We start from the raw sequence: 26,787 nt of genomic DNA, 5'->3' as shown, positions 1-26,787 counted from the left end.
AGAAACTGAAGAAAGATTTGTGTTTTTAAAACCGTGCAGTGAATTAATAAACCATTATAATATCATCTTGTTTTTTCTGCATTGTCTGTTTGCCTTCATCAGATAGTTATGGCAGGAAAATATAGCTAGTTGGCTTAAATCCAGGACTACTGGCAAACCAGGATGTCCCAACAAATATTAGCACTTATCACTGCTGACATTTATAATTATTATTATTATTATGGTGGAAGGACATGCCAATAAAAGAATCCTCTACAGCAAAATAACATTTATGACAGCCTTTTATTACTTGCCTGTTTTTGAAATGGTTTGATGAGGAGTTTAACAGCCAACAAATGTTGTTATTTATAAACTAAACTTTATTTATAATTTCAATCTAGGAGCTGTCCTTATAATTATTGACAGACTGGCTGAAACTTGAACACAGCATGCTGTTTCCTCCTCTAAACCAGATCAGAAGCTACCAGCAAACATGCTAATCTGTTCTCTGTTTTTTTTGTTTTTTTTTTCTTCATGACTCTTGCGGGACATTTTGTAGGTGTGGCCCGTTCATACACGTCATTCCTGCACTTATCTGGAGGAAGGCAGGACAACAACACTGTGCCACTGGCAATCAAGTAATATCACACCCCGACGTTGTGTGACAGCAGTGGTTGTGATCATGCAGCATCTGCCCCCTGTCCAGTCTTAAAAGGAAATCTGCTGACAGTTTGTTTTTGTACTCGGGTTTCTCTGTTTGCCGATGATGGATCGCTGGCGTATCACACAAGCCTGCCCATACAGAGTCAACAAAATTCGAGCTTCCTTGTTGCTGATATTTTAACACTTGTATATTATTCATATTGTAGATTTCAGAGTATCATTAGATTGAAACTAACAAAAAATGCTCTTGTTCATTTTTACATTTTCACCCTGAATTTATGAGAAATCAAGAGCTGGAGGACAGGAAATTTATTTGCTTAAATTGTAGGACTAAATCTGTGAGACAAACTGCTCCAATCCTAAATCTCTGAATTACCTGGAATTTAATGTTATTAAATAACAGGAGGAACAGAGAAAGAATGTGGGTCATACAGCTGGAAAACAAGGTGTATCCCTCTTTTCTGGGGCCAGCCGAGTGCCAACCAGAGCAAGCTGGAGATGCATCTTGAGGCAGAAGTTCTGTCTGGTTGCAGGTATCTTACAGCAGTAATGACTCAGAGTCCCGTGACAGTCCTTTGATCTCACAGGGAAAGAGGCACACCACTAGGGGAACTCCCACTTTGTCTTCCATGAATGTGTCATTGATGCCTCGGGCCTTCATCCTGCAGAGCCTCAGATGTACCGGCTGACACTCATTTGCATAGATCAAATTTGCAAGACAAATTTCACACTGTGTTCTATCACTTTGCCTGCTGCATGTGTCTGTAAGATACAGGCACATCAACTAGCTGCATTTGGATTGGGGTGTGTTGTTTCTAAAACAAAGAGCAAATGTTTTAGTCTTGATTTTTTAAAATTTGTTGGTTTGGTTGTTTGCTGGATGGAACAGATTTGGCGGATAACTGCAGCTCTCAGCGCTGGGATCAGATTCTCACATATAACATCACCGGTCAGACAGAAACCTGAAGCCATTTTACAGATATCTGAGACACAGCAAACAAGATTTTATAATAGGCTCAAAATATTTCACTGTTCTGCAATCCATGCAAACGTGCAGGGATTTTGCATACCTTTACATACAGTTTCTGAAAATTTTATTTTGTGACAGCATTTCTGACTGTTTACTGTCCAGTAGATTTACAACTTTTAGGATACAGCATCTCAGGCGGGACAGATATACAAATGAACTGTGGCTCTCGTGGCACCTTCCTCACACACAACTGTAACACAGTCGCTGTGTCTGGGAGTTGTGTTACAAAATCAAAATTACTCCACTTAATAAAGGTTTGCACCCCCCCACCCCCCACCCCCCCCCCCACCCCCACCCCCATGTGCCTGCACATCCATGTGGGAATGTTGCAGGTTGCATGCAGGCACGCTACCTTCATTTTCTCCGGTTTTCCCCCAGGCTTCCCCGGGCAGCAACACCCCTCCTCTTTCAGGACCCATGTCCTGTTTGTTCAGTTCCACCCAGGATGATCCTCTCCTTCTGAAATCCATTGGTTTACCTGAGCAGGATTTTGATTTGCTCTGTCTCCTCACACCCGCAAGCTGCAGCACCAGCAAATCAACTGTTGCAGAGGATAACAACGGACCCTACTGTAATATCAACAAATTTTGCATAGAGCCCTCAGATTTGTTTGCCTGACAGTAAGCCCTCATGTTTCCACTCGTCCCTTCACAAACACTGATTTTCTGTAGCAACAACGCAGCTGAATACACTTTTTTTCTTGAAGATATAATCCATTTTTTTATACTTGGACACAATGTAAGTACATGCACTATAAACAATATTAGCACTGGATAATATACTTATTTATCTACAAGCCATCTAGTTCTTTAATTGTGCAGTGGAAAGCTGCTGTATACTAGTTGGTCAACTCAAATGCATATACAGGAACAAAAATATATAGTGTGAAGCATTTTAACATCCATGAAAACTGGTCAACTGAACAGCTGTGAAATGTTAAATGGAATAAACAGGTGCAGTGTGTATTCTGAATATAGATGCATGAATTAAACAATAGAAAACATTTAATTTTTGTTCTCAGAGTTATTTAATGTACCGCTAAGCATCCACTTACCTGAAAAACTGATATTATCATGTTTATATCACAGTGTGGGAGGGAAGGCTGGGGGGAGGAGCTTCAGCTTTGGGTTCATTTTAAACACTGACAGTGCTTCTTCTAGTTCTTGTCAGATTTAAACATAGGAGGTAAAGATCTGATTTGCATTCAGCAGCTTAAACCTAACAGGTTTGGTGTTTGAGGAAGGTGGTGTGTCTTCGTTAGAACCGCCATTTGTTTGCTGAAGTAAATCCAACAGGTTGCCTGGGTGTGGTTAGGGTTGTCTAAGTAATCAGTACCTTTCCAACAACCTTTTATTAATCCCTGTATCCCATTAGGCTAAATGCACTGCAAAGGCCATTTAAAGGTGTGCGGGGAAAGCATAGAACACGGTCATGCAGGCAGTTTGTGCCATTCTGATTTTTACTGAGGTTATGGAGCTAATTTTTACTTTGAATATCTGCTGAACATCAAGCTGGATGACGTATTTTACTGCTGACCTTCCTTCAGCTGCTTTCTAGTCGACTCTCTGGAATGAATAGCTCTCTGCGCTTTGGATTTGCATAGTGTTCTGGGTGTTATTTGAATGCAGGACTCCACTAACTCCACTATACACTACATCTAGTCTTGCGAGAGATTTCCACCTGGGGCCTCAGTCAGTTTCTACATCCTGCTCTAACAGAAAACTAACAGAATGAGCCAGTCAGGGAGGAAAAGTCTGTTTACAGTGTTCATTGCACCATGTGTGTGTATTTGACCTTGTAGCTACAAAGGACTAAGTATTATATTTCACTTTATTCTAAAACAACAACCATAGACACTTAAGATCGGTTTCAATGTTTATTGGACTCTCAGCAATGTAAAAGACTATTATACAAAACTAAAAGTGCAACTTCACCTTGCTTTTGAAAGATTTATAGTACCTTTACTGGGTTCTATTACACACTTCATAACATGTTTCTCATTCACCCGTCCACGGTCACACAGAGCTGCCACATACGGTGGTTTTCTGCCATCAGGGAACTCTATCGGGACACCTCAGCATTTGGGGGAGTCGGGGACTGAACCCTCAGACTTGGGATTTGCTAACAGAATGCTCTACCACTTGAGCCACAGCTTCCTCCAGTGTCAGCTTACTGTTAAATATCTCATTTATGATACAGGTTAAAAACAAACAAACTTCCTCTTCAGTTTATGCCATGCTGGCTCTCGTGGTGCCTTCGCAGATCCACCTTGCGCTGGAAGCCCTTTGAGCAAATGTCACACCCGAAGGGCTTAAAGCCCGTGTGCTTCCGGCTGTGTGTGATCAGGTTGGAGCTTTGGCTAAAAGCTTTGCCGCAAACTTGGCATTTGTGAGGCTTTTCACCTACAAAATAAAACACACAGGCGGACACAGCAGTGAGAAATCTACACAATCAAAACCTGGGTAATCGTCAAATGATTTGTATAAAACTGTTACAGCTTTCCTTTCATTGCGCCGGCAAAATCAGGTTTGCCAACATTACCGAAAATGACGCCAAGTGTTTTTGCCAAAGAGGTAGTGTTTACATTAATAGCATGAGAGAAGAATCAGGCCATTGTTCAGATTTGTCAGACATATACTGGCAACAAATATAAACTACAGTTCCTTTTACAGTGCTCTGCGAAGAGGAAAACCAGATATGCAAATCAACAGGATATTTGTTTAAGCTTCTTTTTTTTTCTGATTTATCAGCAGTTATATTACTCCTGGAAACACATGCTTCACCAGGAAAGCAGGCGATTACTGCAAGAGGGACAGCTACAGTTTTAATTTGACATCACTGTCATGCTGGTGGTCACGAACCGTGAAAACATGAAAATATTTACCGGTGTGAATGTACGTGTGCTTCTTCATATCAGATTTCTGATGAAATCTCTTGCCACAGTATTGGCAGGGGTAAGGCCGGGTGTCTGAGTGGATGAGCAGGTGTGTTGAGAGCGTGGATGAACGCTTGAAAGATTTACCGCACATCTTGCACTCAAAACTTTTTTCCTGATATAAGACAAAGACAAAAAAAAATGGTGCGCAATAATCAATTAGTAAGTAAATGTCAGGAAAAACTGGGTTTTAAAGTTCATTCCAGTAATTTTAGTAGTCTTTTGGGACCTTTTGATGGCAAAAATGGACTTTTTTTGGAAGATAAGATTTATCATAGAAATGTATGCATCCACATTTCCTTCATTGTTCCAGCTATAAATCATGAAGAGCATTTTACTGGTAGTAACTACAGGCATGTTCACAAGCTGTAGACATCAAAAGCTTGAAAGCTGTCAGCATACCAGACAAAGAGTGTAAAATTATGAGATGTGCTTTAGAAATTTTAATTCTCACTAAAGACTGAAGGACAGGATGTGTCGGGGTCTGCACCTTCAAGACCCCAAACATTTAAGGCTGAAATAATTCCTGCTCATACCTGAGAGTGGACGTTCATATGCTGCTCCAGGCTGACAGCATGGCCAAAGGTTTTTCTGCAGATGCTGCAGCCGAACGGTCTCATTCCACTGTGAGACCTTCTGACATGAACCTCCAGCCCGTGGGAAGTTGAAAATACCTGAAACAGAGTTTGCCCATCAGTGCTGGAGTCTGACTAAATGAAACCAGTGAAATTCATCTAAATCTGACATAACTGCTTTATTGGAAATGAGTGGAAATGCTTCAGTTTTTGTTTTGTTTTTTTTTTAATGCATGAGTGGCACAACCAGATCTTGGTCTATGCTGGATGTTCGGGTTTGGTACCTACCTTGTCACAGGTGATGCAGTGATAGGTGTTTGAAGAAGGGGAGTAGTGTGTGCTGCAGTCCAGAGGCTGCTGAGGCTGCGGACTGTGGCTGATGTTGGTGCTGTAAAGGTTATTGGCATGCTGCAACACTGTGGGGCTGAAACTAATCTGACGGAGCTTGTAGGAGGGAGACAATGTCTCCCAGGCATAAGGCGACTGAGTGCCATAAGGTTGGAATTCACCCAAGTGAGAATCTAGAAGGTGCACACATATGAGACAAAAAAAAAGAGCATGTTTTACCTTTGTTAGAGATTTTTTTTTTGTTTTTAAGGAGTGTTTCCAGTAGCACAGAGTTTACTAAAACTGAGCTGGGGAGGGTTCATGAGAAATAATACAAAACCACTTGAAATTCAGCAACTTCTAATGATTTTAACCAGGGAAAGACCACCTGCCTCCAAAAACATGCATTAGAAGATGTGGCTGGTTCATAACAACAGTTAGATTCATTTGAGTGGTCAAAGTTAAAAAGACAGCATTTGTTTGCAAAGGAATTAGGAAATGGTAGGCAGTGAAGCAAACCACTGTAAGGCATGAGAGGAGGAGTGCATTTCTCTAAACCTAAAGATTTATTGTTTCATATCTGTTAAATCAGAAGCTTTAAAACCTTATCTTTCCTTACACGCAAGCAGATGCAAGTAGATGCAAGCAGAAGGCTATGTAACTCCTCCATAAGGTACTCAAAGGTCATTTTACCTGCTATCGATTTTCTGCAGCGCAAACAGGATCCTGTAAGTTAAAAATGGACTGTTTCATCCTTAGCTATTACTTATTTGAATGACATTTAATGCCAAATTAAGGGGGAAATGCCAGTCCAAGTTTTCCACCTGGTATGAAAAATGGTTTGGGTCTCTATACATATCTTTATAAGAACTGTAATGGGGCTGAATATTTTTTATAATGCAGCCATCTGGATGCTGAAGTTAGACTGACACCTGTCCTGATACACACACCTTTGTGCTGTTAGTGCCTTTTTGAGCATTTTAATGGGATGATCTGATTAATAACTGTGTGGTACAGACCAAAAAGTTTATACTTCAGTTTTTGTGAGTGAAATTAGTATTTTGTTAGTTAGCAGAAAGGTGCAGATCTATGTTGCAACAATGCAGCTCACTAACAAAACTCACTAGTTATTAACTTTTTACACTTTCTCATCCAATATTAACAGCTTCCAAAAAAAAAAGACTTCATTCCAGCCTAGTCTTTTGGCTCCCAGTTGGCACGCTTTTAAACTTACCAGACAGGTAAAACGGCGGTGCTGGATGTCTGCTTGGCTCTGGGTGAAGCGGTAAGGGACGTTCGAGCTCTGGTTCCTCCTTTTCAGGTAAGCAGGTGTCTTCAGGGGAAGACTGCCGCTCTGGCTGAGGTCTGTCTGAACTGTCTGTAGTCTGAGCCTCTGGCAGGATTTCTGCAAATCCACAACAAAGTGCGGTTGAGTTTAGCGCTGTGGACAGCAAGTAAATATGTCATGAAAACAAAACGTTTCTAGTTTTAGTTTTGCCCACTTATGAAACGGATGGTATTTTCTGTACCGGACAAAATACTGGCATAAGTTAACATCAGCAGAATTTTTTTTAATTTGCAAAACAAAAAAAAAAAATTAAGGCAGGGAGGAGAATTAAAGTTGCCATAAAAAGCAGTTGCAGCCTGCAGCAGCAATTTCATTTAATTATCTTAACCGCTCCCTTCTTCACTCATTTATATCAACTATATCTTTTTTTTCAAGCCTTACCAGATACAGCGGCGGCCTCCGACTCTTCTTCATCAAGTCTTTTAGGCCTGTAGGAATTGTATCTTTTGCTCCTTACCATAAATGACACAGGCATGGTGATCCTGGACCGGAAAATATATAATAATAGAATTAATCTGTATTATCGTAATTAAAACAGATGATCGAGTCGAGCAGGCTTTTACAAAATAAAACATCAACGTCAAGACTATTACTCTAAAATTAATTTCATTTCGGAAATTCTCTGGTAATTTAATTTTTAATGATCTCGAAGCTTAATCTGAAATGATTTAAGTGTGTCTGATTATTTCCTACCCGTAAAAATCCGCGAATACAAGAAAAAAAAACAGAAGTTCCTCTGCAGACTTTGCAGCTTCGCACTGTCAAATAAGCAGCTTCTAGTCCGGGAATCAAACGCAAACGAAAAACTCAGTAAATAATTCAAAAGTTCTCAAAGAAAATCTCTGGAAGTTCCGCGGAGGAGAGATGCGTCGTTTCCAAAATGTTTCAAAAGCAGTGTAATCCCATCAGGGTTATACCTCCTGCTCATCCCACCCTCCCTGATTTTCAATCTCGCAGCGGAATCTGACTGTGGTTTTAGCCAATGAAAAGGCCAAACGGCAGGTGGAAATTTGCTTAGAAAAACACAGGGCCTTGGGAACAGTTATACAAAGCACACAGTACTCCCAGCGGAAATAAATGCCGGAACTAAAGGTGAAGTATATTTTTAGGAAGTTTATAACCAATTGATCAATATGGTGATCTGCTAGGTGAATTATTTATTTTAGGCTGCGACCTTGTGGTGCCAAGAATAGCCAATTACAACAAATAAAAATAAGAAGGGAAAGGAAGGAAGCTTAAAATTGAAAAAAAAAATCAAATAAAAATAAAAAATAAACTGGAATTGTAAATAAAAATACATAAATAATTTTAAAAAATAAATATATATTTATCTCTCTGTGTTTGATTTACCGGATTTACTTAAAGACGTAAGATTGCGTGCAAGATTTAAACGGCCAGAAGATCATATGAGATTGAAGGACCTCCAAAGATACACACACCAAACCAGCCCGGGAGATTAACTGTGTTGACTCTTTTCGTGTCCTTTTATCGAAGCACATCAATATTCAGGTGCGACAGATTTTCCCGCAGTCTGTTTCAGAGTCACAAGAGGAGAAGTCCGAGTGGCAGGAAAGCCATTGAGCGATTTAGGGGCGGATTTTTAAAATTTTATTTATTTATTAAAACATCAGTTTTTCAAATCCCACCAAACAATAATCAAATTAAAGAGTGCGGAAAAAATTGTTTTTTTGTGGAGCAAAGGGAGATTTGCGCTACAGAACGCCAAATACGAGTGCGCCATCTTGTGGACAAGCGTGTATCTGCAATGTCACCATCGAGTGAGGAGTTTTCGTTTTTACCGGGACTCTAATAGAGGATTGAATATATGAGATTTAACATTTCTTCTTAAATGTCAGTGTGTGTGTTGTAATTCCGCTATGGTGTGTGTTTATATGCTTTCCTGTCATTTAAACTATCAGCAAAACGCTGAGAGGACTTCACTGTACACCCCCAAATCCAAAAAAAAAAAAAAAAAAAAAAGTTGGGATCATGTGTAAAATTTAAATATAAACAAGAGAATGAAATAATCTGCAAATCTCATGAACCCATATTTTATTCACTGTAGCAAATAAGAAAACATGTCCAATGTTTAAACTGAAAATGTACAATTTTCAGAAAAAAAAAACAACAATTTTGAATTTGGGACAGGGTCATGTGTACCACTGTGCAGCTTCCGCTCTTCTTTTACCAACAATACATAAACATCTGTTAACTGAGACCGGCTGCTGGATTTTTCTAGAGGAATGTTGTCCCATTCTAGTCTGATGTATCCTCGGTCTTCTTCGTTGTATTTTTTCCATTTCACAATGCTACAAATATTTTGGAGTCTGATTTCAGGCAGTCTGATTTTAAGTTCAACACCCAGCCTCTACTACTATTAAGAAATACTGTTGTAATAGTTGTAGTAAGCAGTTTTGCATCTTCTTGCTAAAATATGTAAGCCCTGCATCAATGTGATGTGGACTTCTTTTTATAACATTTATTCTTCATAAAAAATCTTAATTACAAAATTAAAAAAAAACAATTATGCACATCATCACAACAAACATTATTAAAATGTTGAAAAGTGCAACTCATTTAACCACATGTCTCTAAAGCACCTTGAGGTGACTGTTGTGATTTGGCGCTATATAAATAAAACCGAATTAAATTGAATAAATGTTAACCATCAGTTTACTCAGTCAGGTTCCTTTGAAGGTGAGGAGCATGTTCACCTGTGCTATGTTTCTGCTGCATCTTACAGAGCAAAAGCTCTCGGTTAATAAAAACCAACAGAAAGAGAAGCAGAGGATCATCTCAGGTGGGACTAAACATACAATGCATGGGACATGCTGCAGGGGCAGCTAGGAGAAAAATGGCAGAAAGCCTTTGGTAGTAGCTGATGAGAACTATGCTGGAAGTGTTGATGTGATGCCTATAATTAATTATAAATCATTCCATGTAACATTTTACCTGTCCTGTTGCTTTTTGCTCCGCAGGCTCTCAGATGACTGTTACTGTCACCTGACTTGATGCAAATACTTATTTTTGCATTTAAAATTTTAGCTACAAAGGAGTATATATTATTTTTTACTCTACTCCACTAATTTTTTTTGTCATATTAATCTTTTTAGTTATAGGTTCTGTTTAAGTTTTTTTTTTTGTGTGTGTGTGCCAGTGTCGGCACTTTATAATTTCAAACAAACACACCCACACTGCCTTCACCCTCTCTTTTAAATTTAAGAGAACATGCTTCCTCTTCAGTTTACACCGTGCTGTCTCTCGCGGTGCTTTCGCAGCGCCACCTTACGTTGGAAGCCCTTTGAGCAAATGTCACAATGGAAGGGTCTGAAGCCTGTGTGCGTCCACTTGTGCGTGATCAGGTTGGAGCTTTGGCTGAAAGCTTTGCCACAAACCTCACATTTGTGAGGCTTTTCACCTACAAAAATAAAAATACACACACAGAATTACTACTCTCGAAAACCACTGCGAGAGCGATCCTGTTTCCCTTTAGATTAATATCACATTTAAGTTCGTGAGCTGTGAAATAGTTGAGATATTTACCGGTGTGGCTGAATGTGTGCTTCTTCATATCACATTTCTGTTGAAACCTCTTGCCACAGTATTGGCACGGGTAACGCCTGGTGCTCGAATGGATCATCATGTGCGCCGCGAGCTTGGAGGGATGAGTTAAAGATTTGCCACAGATCTCACACTCAAATTTTTTTTTCTGTGATCAGACAAAGAAAGACAAAGAAAAGAAAATCTGTGAGGAGCAGACAGAAAAAATAATGTTCTTCTAAAGGTGAAATTTGCCCATTTATCAGGGAATTACATATTCTCGCATTTACTGTTATTCAATTGTAATTGTGATGTCAAGAACGTTTTCCCAATAGTAAGAAGTACTGCTTATAGCTGTGTTACAAACTGCAGGCATCAAAGCTGTGGGTTTACCAGGCAGAGTAAAATAAAGATGTGCATTATGGGACGTTAGAATTTTTCAGTTATGAAGCTTAATCAAGACTGCAGGATAATATATTTTAATACTTAATTACTGGAATTCTTTTTCACTGAAATGTTGCTTCACTGATGTTCATGTGCTGCTCCAAACTCACAGCATGGCCAAAAGATTTATCGCAGAGTCCACAGGGGAAGAGTGCATTCCCCCTGTGGGACATTCTAACATGGACCTCAAGTCCGTGAGCTGTTGAATAAACCTGAAACAGAGTGGAGGAATCTGACAACACGGAAAACAGTCTTCGGGTTTGTACACAATGGACAAGTGCATTGAAAAAATAATAATAATATATATATAATAATATAATAATATAATAATAATATATATATATATATATATATATATATATATATATATATATATATATATATATATATATATATATATATATAGACACACACACACAATATAATATATTCCCCTTGGTTCGTGCCTACACACTGCATGTGATGTGTTCCTTACCTTTTCACAAGTGACACAGCTGAAGAGGCTCGAGGTTGGGGAATGGTGTTTGTTGAGTGGCTGCTCTTCTAAGGATGCACACATTCAGAGAAAAAAAAAGAATATTTTATCTCATTATTATAATTCTTATTATTATTTAAAGCAGGGCTCTTCAACTCCAGGCCTCGAGAGCCCCTGTCCTGCAGGTTTTAGATGTGTCTCTGCTTCAACACACCTGAGTCAAATATAGAAGTCATTAGCAGGACTCTGGAGAACTTGACTGCATACTGAGGAGGTAATTCAGCCATTTGATTCAGATGTGTTGGATCAGGGACACATCTAAAACCTGCAGGACAGGGCTCTCGAGGACTGGAGTTGAACAGCCCTGATTTAAAGCCTATTCTAGCTGCCATAGGGCAAGATGCAGGGTACACCCTGCCACCCACCTTCCCACCAACAAACAGTTTTACAAATTAACATCCATTGCAGTGATTATTTTACACACTGCCTTTCTCACATGCATTGATGAACTAAAATCTATTTTTTAAGTCTTACCGCAAAACACGGCCTTCGGCTCATCTTTGCGTTTCGGCCTGAAGGGCTTTCTGACTTTCACCATGAAGCATCGCGGCATCTTGATGCTGCAAAAAAATGCACATATAACATATACTGTAAAATCCAATTAGTTATGATTACTTTAAAAAAAAAAACATGCAAACTGATTGCACTTAAAAAGACAAGTACAGAGAACTATGTATTTTAAGTTGTACTAACTAGTGCTTCCTTTGTAGAGTACACTTACACATGAGTTTAAGCAACTAAAACAATCAAGTAACAGGTACTTGATAACTTACTTTAGATGTACTCTTGACTTAGTAAAGACTACTCAGAATTACATTTTAAATCTACTAAATTATTGCATGTGAAATGTATTCAGTTTGGTCCATATAACATACTTATCGAAATTAAGCTGACATAGCATGTCTAAGTTATATTTGCTTGAACAGCAACCTGACTTGCTTGCTAAAACCATGCAAACCCATTGCACTTAAAAAAACAAGTTTTACAAACAAAAACAGTTTCCAATCTTGTAAAATTAAACATAAAAAAACAAGATAACAACACATTTCAAAGTTTAGTCATTTTTTTTAATTTTTCTTTCTTTTGTATCAACTTCAAAGAGATTTAATACTGCAAGATCAATATTAAACACTTAGACCAACCTTAGAAGTGCACTACAAAGGAGGAGGAGACTATGCTGTAGTCACGCGAGACTTTGTGAATCTCGGCAGTATCGTTAATGGCGGCGGGACTCTATCAGCAAACATTTGCATGATTAGCCTTTTTTTTTTTTTTTTCGCCAATTTATAACTAGACAGGCTTAAAACCAAAAAATATAGGTAGTTTCTTAGCCTAACTTAAATTATTCTCAACAATCTGGAGGACGGTGAAGAGGACCTGGATAGTTTGCTGCGGTACATCGACGGGTGTTTTGAGCGAGTCGTCATGGGGAAAACAGACAAGACGCCGACTCCCTCCACCAGCAAAGCAACGCCGTCCACAAAAAGAAGCCGCCCAGAAGATTCCCCAGAGGCAACTTCGCCACCCACCACCAATATTGTGGACATTCTGGAGTCCATTAATAACAAATTGTCCAGCTTTGACGCCCGCTTGGCCCTGGTTGAAATCCTTCACAAGGAGTTTCAGGCCCTGCGGGAGTCAGTCGAGTTCAGCCAGCATCAGGTGGAAACACTGGCTGCTGAAAACGCTGTCCTCAGAGAGTCGGTGAATTCCCTCACCGAGGAAACGACCCGGCTCTCAAAAGAAAATAAGAAAATTAAAGAATCGATTATCGAGCTTCAGGCCCGCAGCATGAGAGAAAATCTTGTGTTTTCAGGTATCCCGGAGAAGGCAGAGGAGGACCCGGAGGCTACAGTGAAGGAATTTATCCAAACTCACCTGAAGCTCCCGGAGGACGCCGTGAAGACCATCGCCTTCCATAGAGTCCACCGCCTGGGAGGGAAGCGACCCGGAGCACGCAGACCCAGACCGATCGTGGCCAAATTCGAACACTTCAAAGAAAAAGAACTGGTGAAGAGCCGCGGCCGGGAGCTGAGAGGGACGGACTTCAGCGTCAACGACCAGTTTCCAAAGGAGATTCTGGAGCGACGCAAGGCTCTATTCCCCATCCGGAAGAAGCTCATGCAGGAAGGCTCCCGGGCTGTCATCGCCGTGGACAAACTGTATGTAAACGGACAGCTTTACCGAGACAAAAACACCACGCCATGGCTCTGCTGATCGATCAGGTGATCTGTGTCCATATTAACGTTCTTTTCTGAGTTTTTTTTTTCAACCATCTAAACAGTACCATTAAATAGTCTAAATCTGTCTAAGTAGTACCATTAACGCCGACGAGTCAGCATAGTACCGTGATCGTTTGTTTGTTTGTTTGTTCTGTTTTGTTTTCCCCTCATCTAATTTCATTCTTATGTCACTTAGGTCACTTTTTACACGTCTTTTTTCTTTCTGCACTCAGCAATATGTCTACGTCACTTACAATGCTACAGTTTACTACACTAACATACAGCGCAGATGCACACACACCAACATACAGTGCACATACACACGCACACATCAATATAAAGGGCACACGCCAACATACAGAACATATGTACACACACACACACATCCTTAGTGAGCACACAACAGTCCATCAGTTAGTTTAAATATGAGCACACTCAGATTTGTCTCATGGAATGTGCACGGGGCTGGTTCGAGGGAAAAGAGACTAAAAATTTTTAATCGGTTAAAAGACTTAAAAGCAGATGTTGTTTTTCTACAGGAGACACATGTGTCCAAAACATCTGTGCTCACTCTTTCCTCTCCACAGTTCCCTCACACGTACTCAGCCTGCTATAACTCCAAACAAAGAGGTGTAGCTATATTGATTAACAAGAAGATAAACTTTAACATTAGCAACAGTACAATAGACCCTGAAGGTAGATTTGTAATACTTAATTTATCTATACAGAATACAGATTTATGTATTGCTAGTATATATGGACCAAATGTTGATGACCCCTCCTTCTTTCATGCTTTGTTCACTTCACTCTCAGATCACTCTGACACCACACTTGTAATAGGAGGAGACTTCAACCTGGTACTTAATGCAGATATTGACAGGCTCAGTACAGCAGTGAGTCAGAGGAACTGGCAGTCTGCAGACATTCTTAAACAGTACATGAAGGATTTTGGTCTTTGCGATGCTTGGCGTTCACATCACCCTACTTTGAGAGATTATAGTTATTTCTCACCAGTACACAAATCTCATTCCCGCTTAGATTACTTTTTAGTTAGCAGCTCCATAATGATGGATATCACAGACACTCAGATTCACCCTATCACTATTAGCGATCATGCACCGGTGTCTATATCTCTGACACAGAAAAGAGTCACACCACCAATCAGGAACTGGAGATTTAATACATCATTACTTAAAGAAGAAGATTTTATTAATTATTTCAAAAAGGAATGGTCAGCATACTTAGAATATAATGATATTCCAGGAATTTCACCATGTGTTCTTTGGGAAGCAGGAAAGGCAGTAATGCGGGGCAAAATAATATCTTACTGCTCGCATAGGAAAAATAAAGAAAAAGCACTTGTGTTAGAATTAGAACAAAAAATTAAATCTTTAGAAACTGCTTATGCCGCTTCACCACAAGAACATACAATTATCAGCCTGAGGAAACTGAAACTGGAGCTAAATGAAATAATTGATAAAAGGACACAATTTATGTTGCAGAGGCTGCGTTTGGAAAACTTTGAGCATGGAAATAAATCTGGAAAATTCCTGGCCAAGCAATTAAAACTGAATAAAGAAAAAACAGCTATTTTTTCTATTAAAGACTCGACTGGTATTATTACTCATGACCCACAACAAATAAATAACTCTTTCAGAGACTTCTATGAAGCCTTATATTCACCACAGATTAACCCATCTGATACTGAAATTGAAGAATTTCTTAATAATATAAATCTACCAAAACTAAATGACAGCCAGGCTGCAGCTCTGGATTTACCTCTTTCATTGTCTGAACTTAGTGAAGCCCTACAGCATCTCCCAAATAATAAAGCCCCAGGCCCAGATGGTTTTCCAGCCGAGTTTTATAAAGAATTTTGGTCTGAGCTAGCTCCCATTTTTTTCAGAATGGTAACTCAGATTCAGAATGACCACATCTTATCTCCAACCTTAAACTCTGCTAACATTAGCCTGCTTCTTAAACCAGGCAAAGACCCCACACTCCCATCCAGCTACAGGCCAATCTCTCTCATTAATGTAGATCTTAAAATAATTTGCAAAGCCCTTGCCAAAAGATTAGAAAGTATTACTCCATTTATTGTACATCCAGATCAAACAGGCTTTATCAAGGGTCGGCACTCAGCCAATAATACACGTCGACTGATAAATATAATAGACTATTGTTCTATTAACAAATTAGAGACGACAATCGTGTCTTTAGATGCAGAGAAGGCATTTGATCGGGTAAATTGGAAATTCTTACTAGCAGTTCTGCAAAAATTTGGATTCGGTTCATCCTTTATAAACTGGATCAGAACACTACACAGCTCTCCGAATGCGCGTGTTAGGACAAATGATCTCATTTCACAAAGTTTCAGTCTGCAGAGGGGCACTAGGCAGGGCTGCCCACTCTCTCCCTCTCTTTTTGTAATTTTCATTGAGCCGCTAGCAGCAGCAATCCGTCAAAATGTAAATATTAAAGGGATTCAAACTGAAAATATGGACCATAAACTTAGCCTTTATGCTGATGATGTATTACTTTTCCTTGGGAATTCACAAGGCTCTCTTTTGAAGACTATCACACTGATAGATAAGTTCTCATCTATATCTGATTACTCTATCAATTGGAGTAAATCAACAGTTTTGCCTCTGAATTGTAATTTCCAGAGAACCTCTAGGACCCCACTAAAGTCAGGAAATATTAGATATTTAGGCATAAATTTTTCCGCCAGGCTCTCAGACTTGGTACGATTAAATCATATCCCCTTATTAAAAACAATAGAGGATGATCTCACACGTTGGAACAGTTTACCTATATCACTCATGGGGAGAGTTGCTGCCATTAAAATGATGGTTTTACCAAAAATTAATTATCTATTTTCACTGATCCCTAATAAACCTACTCTTCCTTGGTTTAAGTCACTAGATTCAAACATCTCAAAATTTTTATGGAAAAACAAACCGTCAAGAATAAGCTTAAAAACTTTACAAAAGCCAAAACACAGTGGAGGTCTAGAATTACCAAACTTTTATTACTATTTCTTAAGCAGTAGATTGCAGTATATTTCAAAGTGGATCAAATCCAATTCATTAGACAACCCATGGCTGGATCTAGAACAGACGTTTTGTGGAAAAATAAAAATCTCAGATTTACCTTTCATTAGTTCCAGTATTAAACATCATAACTGCTATAAAGTCCTTAGTATAAATACCTCTCTGACAGCCTGGTGGGAATTTTTAAAAATAACTAAGTCTTCACTCATCCCCTGTAAACTAACACCCATTTGGAACAATCCAGATATTTGTCAGAAAAAGAAAATGCTGAATTTTCCGTTATGGCGTGATAAGGGTATAAATAACTTAGAACATATTATCCAAGATGGAAATTTTATCACGTTCCAAGAACTTATATCAAAATATAGAATTGGCAACGGTAGATTTCTGGAATATCAACAAGTTAAGTCCGTCCTACAGGGAAGATTTAACCTTAATCAATTGAATCTAGAAATGCCTATTTGGGTAACAGAATTTCTTAACCTCTGTACCCCAAAATTGTTATCAAAATTATATAAATTATTAATAAAAACTGATGATTCAGTTTCCCTCCCAATTACAAAATGGGAGCGTGATCTTTCTGTCAACCTGGATCAAAATTTATGGACAGAAATATGTTTAAATATCTTCAAAATGACTAAAAGACCCCAAATACAACTTGTACAATATAAGATTCTCCATAGAACATACTACACTGGACAAAGGATGTTCCAAATGGGCCTTACACACTCAAACATATGCACCCACTGTACAAGCAATTCAGAGGATAATCATCTACACGCTCTGTGGTCTTGTGTACCAGTTCAGAGATTTTGGCAGAGGATTTGTGAAGATCTATCCACATGGTTTAGCTGTCATATCCCAACTTCCCCCAGACTATGCATCTTAGGTGATGTCAGTGAATTAATTATGGAGTTAAATATATCACACATAGTTCTTACTGCCTTGTGCATCGCTAAGAAGATGATCCTCATGAACTGGAAGACAAAAAATAAACTATGTATTACTCAGTACAGAAATTTATTAGTAGATCATGTTAGTTTAGAGAGAATGTCTGCTTCTTCTAAAAACAAATTGGAGGAATTTGACTCTTTTTGGTTCCCACTGCTCAGCTCCATTACTTAGTGGGGGTGGTGGGCTGCGGGCTCTGCTCCTGATGTGCTTTGTGGGGGGGTGGGGGGGGACTCCGGGGGCCTGGGTAGCTGGTAGCCTCCTGAGGCTGGGGTCCTGGGGCGACCTTCTGGTGATGTCTGTGTGCCTGTCCTGGTTGATGGTGGTGGGGGCTTGGATGGTGCTGCCTTCGGTCCTGGGGTGTGGGCGGGGTGCTTGGGGGGGTGGTGCCGGCCCTCGGTCGGTTGGCTGGTCTTCCCTGTATGGCTTGGGGGCTGGGGTCTGGGGCCCCGGCACTGGGGCCGCGCCGGCTCCCGGTGGGCCCCCCCTGGCGCGGGGGGGGCCTCTGCTGTCCCGGCCGCGCCGCCGGGTGGGGTGGGTTGGCCTGACGTCGGGATGTCCGGTCTACGCTTTTGGGGCCCTGGGGTGCCTGCATTGCAGGGGGGTGGGGTGGGGGATGGGGCCGCGGTGGGGTGGTTGGGGGGGACTGGGCACTGCATTTCCATGCCCAGGCCAGTATGTCCTGTCGCCTGTTTGTGTCTATTGTTGAGTGAATGGGCATCTAGGAGGAGTGGGCCGCCCGCTGCGGTGGGGGCGAGGGCGCCAACCTCGGGTGCTGCCGTGCTCCGGGATGCTGTCCCCGCGGCCCCGGGCTCACCTCCCCCTGCCCTGTGCTGGGGTGTGGGAGGTCGGGGTGCCTATTGAGCCAGCGGACAGCTGGCTCTCTTCTTCCAGGATTCCTGGTCATATGCCCCCCCCCCCCCCCCTCCCCCTCCCCATACACAAACACACACACACACACACACACAGAATACACATCACTCACAGATGTAGGATGGAGAGGCCACGTGGAGAGCTGCACCACCACTTGCCTCTCCGTTTTAATTGCACTTTAGTCATTATAACTCACAACACATACACACTTACAACCTGATACACATAGGACCTTTGGGGCAGGCATGTTACTCAGAGGTTGATGAGATGGGCCGCTGAGGTGGCCCCACTCGGATCCTCGTCACTGTCTGTCTCCAAATTTTATTTGCACTTTAGACATGGAGGGTTTTGGGGGGGCAGTGTGGGCAAGCGCTGACGACCAACAGTTGGCGCTTGTGGCATAACTGTCCCCTCAATTTTAACTGCACCCTATACACCTCATTCACTCACAAACATTAACACATAGACCTACAAGTTGGGGAGGAGGAGGGGTGGATGGGTCATCTTACACCCCGATTTCTTGCGTCTCGCCCGGGGTAGGGGTCGGGTGGTTCCTTGGGGACCGGGCTGGTGGCGTCCTGGGGTCGCTGTTGGCCCTGGGGTGGTTTCCACTTGCCCCGCCTTCAGAGGGTGGGTAGCTATGGATGAATGTGTGTCTTTGTGTATTTGTCACCGTCTCCGTGAGTATGGGTGGGTGAGTGAATGTGTATGTATGGCATATCTGTGTGTGGGTAAGTATGTATGGGCATGTATGAGTATCTGTGTATAAATGTGTACACGGGTGTCTGGGTGTGTTTGTATGTATGGCTGGACCTGGGTCTGGGCCTTGTGCCTTGCCTCCTGGCCGCTCCTTGCTGGTTGCCTCCTCCCCCCTACCCCCCTGGGATGGGGGTGCCTCGGGGTTCCTGGGGGGGGCTGGGTGTTCTGGCGTGGGTGCTGGCCTGCCCCCCTTGGGGGTGCGGTGCGGGGCTGTGTTGGCTTCTTCGGCGTGGGGGGGGGCTCTGTGGAGGGTCGGGCGGTCCTTGGGTGCCGTGGGCCCGGGAGCCCTGCCGCCGGCCAGTGCAGGGGGCTGGCCGCGGGGGGGGGGCTGGCTTCTCATCGCCTTGGGTTCCCGGGAGCCCTCGCTCCTCGACTGGGGGGGCTCCGTCTGAGACCACCCTCTCCTATCTGCTGGGGTAGGTGTGCGGTTGTCTTTGGACTGAGTGGCCGGGGGTCTTCCTGGCTCTTGGTGGGCTGCTGGTGGCCTGGGGTTCCGGGGGCTTTCCGTACCTGCCTCTGGCTTCTGATGGGTGGAGCTGCAGCGTTTTGCCCTCATTGGTAAGTACGTTCCATGACACAGACACAAACATGACACAGACACAAACGCCCACTCAATCACAACTCAACAAAATTGTTGGTGTGCGTAACATGCTTTGTTAGTTTTGTTTTTCACACACAAATTTATTTTTGCAAGTATTGATAGTATTTTTTTATATGTTAAAGTGATGAAGTATCTGATTAATAGACTTGTGCTCTTTCCCCTTTTTTTTTTTGCTCCCTTTCTCTCTCCCTTTTTCTTCTCTTTATTTTCCTCTTCTTCAGCCTGTCAGCTCTGGCTATTACATATTATTTGGAAAAATAAGTCAGATAAATAAAATAAAGGGTTAAAACATCAACAAGAAGAGCCTATTGAGAACCTATAGAGCTCATCTTGAAATAGCAAATATGTTTGGCACAACAACGCATTCAGATCACAGTTCTGCTTGCAAGATCTACCAGACATGACAGGCTTTAAAAAAAAAAAAAAAAAAAAAAGAAGTGCACTACAAAAGTGCACTTTTGTATCCCTGAGTAATGTTACATAAATTCAGTAAATAAAAAATATATACGTATTACATATTATGTCTCTATATAAAGCAGATCATTCAGCACAATATCTCCCTCAACAATGATGGCACTAGACACTGGGTGAAGGTGGAGCTGATTTGGAGTGAGTTGCACATCTTCACGGACAACAGTCAGCTCCCCGACAGACACTTGTGCCTGGGACTCATCAGCGTCACAATCCTGTGGTGAAACCAAACAAAAACAGGGAAATGTTGTAAACTGTCAATGCGTGACACTGCCTGCCAGTGTCACGCATTAAAGTTATACTCAGGCGATTTAAGAGCATGATCAATTTCTGTTTTGTGTCTGTGCATCCAGTAGCTAGCTCTCCGCTCTTAACATCACGGCTTAGCTCAGCACAAACAATAGAGTAGATATAAGTCAGCATGCTTGTTAAAAGTGAACAAAATATTCACTGTAATGATTTGTGCTAAGCTAAGTTGCCTTGCTAACAGCTGGAGGTTAGCCAGTGCGCCATATCAATCAAGAGGAGGAAAATAGGCACCAAAGAGCTACTGCCAAATAAAAACCCCAAAAGCTCAAAAGCCACAAAAATGAATATGCACAAAGTCTTGGACTTAAATAACTCAGTTTTGGAGATTAATAATGTATTCCTCTCACTTTACAGGAGCTAGGCTGGTAACTTAACACTGTCATGACATACAGTGGGTACGGAAAGTATTCAGACCCCTTTAAATTTTACACTCTTTGTTTCATTGCAGCCATTTGCTAAAATCAAAAAAGATCATTTTATTTCTCATTAATGTACACTCAGCACCCCATCTTGACAGAAAAAAAAACCAGAAATGTAGAATTTTTTTCAAATTTATTAAAAAAGAAAAACTGAGTATTCAGACCCTTTGCTGTGACACTCATATTTAACTCACATGCTGTCCATTTCTTCTGATCCTCCTTGAGATGGTTCTACTCCTTCACTGGAGTCCAGCTGTGTTTAATTAAACTGACTGGACTTGATTAGGAAAAGCGCACACCTGTCTATATAAGACCTCACAGCTCACAGTGCATGTCAGAGCAAATGAGAATCATGAGGTCGAAGGAACTGCCCAAGGAGCTCAGAGACAGAATTGTGGCAAGGCACAGATCTGACCAAGGTTACAAAAGGATTTCTGCAGCACTCAAGGTTCCTCAGAGCACAGCGGCCTCCATAATCCTTAAATGGAAGAAGTTTGGGACGACCAGAACTCTTCCTAGACCTGGCAGTCCAGCCAAACTGAGCAATCGTGGAAGAAGAGCCTTGGTGAGAGAGGTAAAGAAGAACCCAAAGATCACTGTAGCTGAGCTCCAGAGATGCAGTAGGGAGATGGGAGAAAGTTGCACAAAGTCAACTATCACTGCAGCCCTCCACCAGTCGGGGCTTTATGGCAGAGTGGCCGACAGAAGCCTCTCCTCAGTGCAAGACATATGAAAGCCTGCCAAAAAACACATGAAGGATTCCCAGACTATGAAAAATAAGATTCTCTGGTGTGATGAGACGAAGATTGAACTTTTTGGCGTTAATTCTAAGAGTTATGTGTGGAGAAAACCAGGCACTGCTCATCACCTGCCCAATACAACCCCAACAGTGAAACATGGTGGTGGCAGCATCATGCTGTGGGGGTATTTTTCAGCTGCAGGGACAGGAAGACTGGTTGCAATTGAAGGAAAGATGAATGCGGCCAAGTACAGAGATATCCTGGAAGAAAACCTCTTCCAGAGTGCTCGGGACCTCAGACTGGGCCGAAGGTTCACCTTCCAACAAGACAAAGGAGTGGCTTCAGAACAACTCTGTGATCATTCCTGACTGTGACCATTCCTGACTGGCCCAGCCAGAGCCCTGACATAAACCCAATTGAGCATCTCTGGAGAGACCTGAAAATGGCCGTCCACCAAGGTTCACCATCCAACCTGACGGAACTGAAGAGGATCTGCAAGGAAAAATGGCAGAGGATCCCGAAATCCAGGTGTGGAAAACTTGTTGCATCATTTCCAGGAAGATTCATGGCTGTACTAGCTCAAAAGACTGCTTCTACTCAATACTGAGCAAAGGGTCTGAATACTTATGACCATGTGATATTTCAGTTTTAATAAATTTGCAAAGATTTCTACATTTCTGTTTTTTTTCTGTCAAGATGAGGTGCTGAGTGTACATTAATGATAAATAAAATTAACTTTTTTGATTTTAGCAAATGGCTGCAATGAAACAAAGACTGAAAAATGTAAAGGGGTCTGAATACTTTCCGTACCCACTGTATGTCATACTCTCAACTAACTAGCAACCCATGCCAATGTTTGTACTTAATACCTAATATGTCCATGAATTACTGTTTTTATCTCACTGCCCATGAGACACTGGTAAACACATTTCCCATAACTGTGTATGCTCCTGTTAGATGCGCCTATGAGAACTTACAAAGCAGGTCAAGTAGAAGTCACTGGAGTCATCACCAAGTAGAACAGGGAGACCTCGGAGTACAATGGTCCACATCGCTGTCACATCTGGTTTCTAGAAGTGGATGATGAACAAATTAGGCTTTAGATTGTGTGTCATTCAAAAGTTACAGAACAAAAAAGTAGTAGTCGTGGTAGATGGCTGCTTTACGTAGCAGAGGCAACAGTTAATTACCACTATACAGTAATAACATATCAGTAATTAGCTTAACCAAGTAATGATGAAAAATAAGCTAATGAATTTAAAACATACATTTTTTAAGTCAAGAAAGTCAAACCTTTTGGTAAACTGTGGTGAAACTGTTGAAAATATTTTTTGAAAATATGTAATAATAGGTAATTGGGGCAGCACGGTGGCACAGTGGTTGGCACTGCTGCCTCACAGTTAGAATACCATCTGGAAGGCCTGAGTTCAATTCCACCTTGGCCCAGGCCCCTCCCTCTCTCTCTCTCTGTGGAGTTTGCATGTTCTCCCCGTGTCTGCATGGGTTTTCTGCGTGGGTTTTCCTCCCATAGTCCAAAGACATGCACTTACTGGGATTAGGTTAATTGGAAACTCTAAATTGCCCATAGGTGTGAATGTGAGTGTGGATGGTGTTTGTCTCTCTGTGTTGGCCCTGCGACAGGCAGGCAACCTGTCCAGGGCGTACCCTGCCTCTCGCCCTATGTCAGCTGGGATGGGCTCCAGCCTATCCATCCACTCACTTCCGGGGATAAACGGAAGTGAGTGGATGGATAATATGTAATTGTACACTGCGCATGTTTGACATCATAGCATTTGCTCGTTTCCTGCAGCATGCAACAGATCCTGCAGCTTTGTCAAACAAAAGCTACAGGAGTGAGTGAGCGATTGTTTCTGACCATAGTTTCTGCATAAAAGGGCCGCAAAACAGCAATCACTATTTCAAGTCATGATAAATAAACACAAAGAGTAGACTTACCACTGCATATATTTGTTGGATCAACTCTGACAGGGTCTGTCCCACATTTCCTGTAGGTTGTTGGTAACTATTCTACTGAACTCCGCAAACACCTACAGCACACAGCAAAAAACATGTCGATTAAACAGGGTTGGGGCAGCGTGGACAAATACATTTGCAATGCATATGAAGACATGGTATTAGTTGTTGCCGAGTAAAACATTCCTGTTTTAGGCAACAGTGTTTTACAACTGTCCTCTTTTGTCTGCAGAAAACAGGCACTGGTTACAGTACAGCTCCAATGCATCTGCAACAAATATTTTTTACATGAGATTTTAAGTAAGTAAAGTAGATGATGACTGCATTTCATTATAGGGTGAACTATTCCTTTAGGATGAAATGTCCTCCAGATGTAGGCTACTGGCATCTTACCTCTAGTGCACTGGGCCTTTGTTCACAAGGCAGCTCTTCAGTAACTCTGAGCACTTGTTCTATAAAAAAAAACAAAACAAAGAATTTTGAAGTTGAAAGGGATTTTTGCAGGTTACCTACACACTATTTAATATGTGCATGCTTCACACAATTTTTTAATTAAAAAAAAAAAAATGAACAATTTCATGCAAGTTCAACCTGCAACTATTGTTTCCGAATATTTTTCATCCAAATAACTAATCTGATTTTTGGCTCCTATTAGGGAGTAGCTCTCTGTCCTCAGATTGGCACAACAGCTTTAAATATGAGTTTATAGAAACTTTTAAAATGTGAAATGTAACATTTTAAGCCTAACAGACCCTACAACAGGAATATTCAACTGCAGGCCTCGAGGACCGGTGTCCTGCAACTTTTAGATGCGTCTCTACTTCAACACACCTGAGTCAGATATACAAGTCATTAGCAGGACTCTGGAGAACTGCATACTGAGGAGGTAATTCAGCCATTTGATTCAGGTGTGTTGGATCAGGGACACATCTAAAAGCTGCAGGACACAAACCCTCAAGGCCTGAAGCTGAATACCCCTGCCCTTTCCCACCGCCGAGGAGCCGGTGCTCGTGCCAGTGCTGCCGCTGGTTTCAATGAACCGGCTTAAAAACGGCTGCGTTTCCACCGCCTTTCTGTGAACTGCTCCTTTAGTATGAGTGTGGGCAGGTCCTCCTCTGGACACTGAAGCCAAAGCGCACAATCGTGGGAGAACACGCTCCCTTTTCTTGTGCTGCAAATACCTTTTATGGTCCAAACCAAACTACTGCAGCATCTGTGTGCAGCACAGAGGCAAACACAGACAGCGCACTTCGTGTCCTTTCATCTGTGATATGAACTGATACAAAGCAGCAAGTTCAGCCTTAGAGCCCAACCTAATTCACAGCCGTGAAAATCGCTTCGCTTTTCTCATGTAATACACATGTAATATGGTAGAAAACCTGATGTTGAGATGGCAGAGTTACGCCCTTCTGCCGCTTTCTTCACGCTTTCTTGGTTCGAGACCAGCTAGTTTGCGAGGACGGAGCTGAATACTTTTTTCGGCGGAGCACCGAGTGCTTCTGCAGTGGAAAACCCGCCTAAGTTCAAATAAAGGCACGGGCACCGGAAAGATGCTTAAATCTCAAGATTTGTTTTTTCAGTCGCAGCTCATGCTTTAAAAATTCTTTTGACCGTAAAATTGCGCCTTGAAAAACAACTTCCACCACAAAAAGTAAGTACTTGGGGGGGGGGTTCAAATGAGTAACTAGGCTTTGAAACTATTAGAAAACTATTAGAAACTGCAGGGCCTGAACGGGCTATGCTTGTTTGGTTTGTTAGTTAGCTAACAAGTGCTATGTTAGCTAGCGAATGCCCAACAGTAGTAGCAGAAATGAAAACATATTAACAGACATACTTACTTAATAACTTACCTTAATATATTTATCAAAAATGAACAGGAAAGCGCAAACGTGGAGTCCGCAGAGTGTCCTCAATGCCCCGGTCTGTGCGCTGTTTCTGAGTGCGCTGTTTCTGAGTGCGCTGTTGGTGAGCGGGAGACGCTCACTTCTAAGACTTTACACAGGCAGAGAGACATCACTTGCTCTCCATTCATTTCCTGTGGAGCTTTTGCGCTGAGGCGACGAAATAAACAAAATGAAAGAGTGACCTGGCTGCAGGTGTGTCTAGCCCTCTTGCGCAGTGGAAGTGACGCTGGCAGGTAAGTTTATTACAGTAAACACAGTATAAACAGTAGTGTTCTTTTGTTTGCCAATGAAAAATCGCGCATCATTCAGCCATTTAAAAATGTTGGAAAATTATAGCAATACAGTCTGAAATTTAGAAATTCTCGGTCATAATTCTCGGATTAAAATTTTTTTTTTAAATGTTTAAAGTCCTCAAAGTTTGGTGCAGAGTTTGGCAGCAGCTACTCACCGTTGTGTCTCCTCCTGGTAGAGCCAAATAAAATAAAAAGTCCACGAGTGGAGAGATGCGATGCTTTCCACGATTTCTGAAGTAAGGCTGCAAAAAGGATGAATTTAAACCTGTCGCTTGCTGACCCCTCTCTTCCTGAACTCCCCTCAGGGGAACAGGTACACTGAGCCAGTGCCGGTCCTAGACTTTTTGGCACCTGGGCGAGCAACCCCTACGAAGTTGCCTTTATTATAGCGTAATAAATGTCAATGATACACCAGATTCATATTTAGCCCTATATTGCCATATTTGCTACCCGAGATTCTGTGACCTCTATTTTATCAGGGTGATCAATACTTACTTCAAAAACCTGTTGTATATCATTTGAGACCTGTACTCTGCCCTCTAGTGGATTATCAGTGTACTGCAGGCAGTGGAACAGCTTTTTTTGCCTTTTCAAAATGCCTGCTGACAGGAGGTCACCCACACATTTTTTTTCAGGAAAATTTTTTTTAATTTTTTTAGAAGTTATAGGAAGAATAACATCAATATTGATAGTAATTTTTTTTTTAAATAAATACTTCCTGTGTTGAAGCAATGCATAATATTTTTTAATATTACAGTTAAAACGTGTTAAAAATGTGTGTATCAAACTTGATATTGCAGGTACAGTCCTGATCAAAATCTTAAGACCACTTAAAAAAAATT

At 41.5% G+C, this 26,787-nt stretch overlaps 2 protein-coding genes and 1 long non-coding RNA gene across 3 annotated transcripts; all 3 read right to left on the bottom strand.

Moving 5' to 3' along the window:
• Positions 1-3,540: 3,540 nt before the first annotated feature.
• On the bottom strand, positions 3,541-7,762 carry LOC115789525 (zinc finger protein Gfi-1b-like). The gene is made up of 7 exons (XM_030742974.1): positions 7,551-7,762; positions 7,239-7,339; positions 6,744-6,914; positions 5,471-5,703; positions 5,144-5,281; positions 4,557-4,722; positions 3,541-4,074 (listed from the first exon to the last, which is right to left on the bottom strand). The coding sequence occupies exons 2-7, from the start codon at positions 7,330-7,332 to the stop codon at positions 3,896-3,898; spliced, it is 981 nt and encodes a 326-aa protein (XP_030598834.1). The 5' UTR covers positions 7,333-7,339; positions 7,551-7,762; the 3' UTR covers positions 3,541-3,895.
• Positions 7,763-10,903: 3,141 nt separating this feature from the next.
• On the bottom strand, positions 10,904-12,513 carry LOC115789752 (zinc finger protein Gfi-1b-like). The gene is made up of 3 exons (XM_030743265.1): positions 11,851-12,513; positions 11,317-11,384; positions 10,904-11,053 (listed from the first exon to the last, which is right to left on the bottom strand). Exons 1-3 carry the CDS (start codon positions 11,927-11,929, stop codon positions 10,904-10,906), a joined length of 297 nt encoding a protein of 98 aa, XP_030599125.1. The 5' UTR covers positions 11,930-12,513.
• A 7,768-nt stretch (positions 12,514-20,281) lies between these two features.
• Positions 20,282-25,849, bottom strand: LOC115789841 (uncharacterized). The gene is made up of 5 exons (XR_004020729.1): positions 25,599-25,849; positions 24,142-24,200; positions 23,731-23,822; positions 22,752-22,844; positions 20,282-20,521 (listed from the first exon to the last, which is right to left on the bottom strand). It is a non-coding gene; the product is annotated as an uncharacterized LOC115789841 (long non-coding RNA).
• Positions 25,850-26,787: the final 938 nt, after the last annotated feature.

The sequence above is a fragment of the Archocentrus centrarchus genome, chromosome 12, assembly GCF_007364275.1.
Source record: "Archocentrus centrarchus isolate MPI-CPG fArcCen1 chromosome 12, fArcCen1, whole genome shotgun sequence".
Classification (NCBI taxonomy): Eukaryota; Metazoa; Chordata; class Actinopteri; order Cichliformes; family Cichlidae; genus Archocentrus; species Archocentrus centrarchus.
The sequence above is the reverse complement of the archived record's forward strand: the minus strand, read 5'-3'. Positions and strand labels throughout refer to the sequence as shown.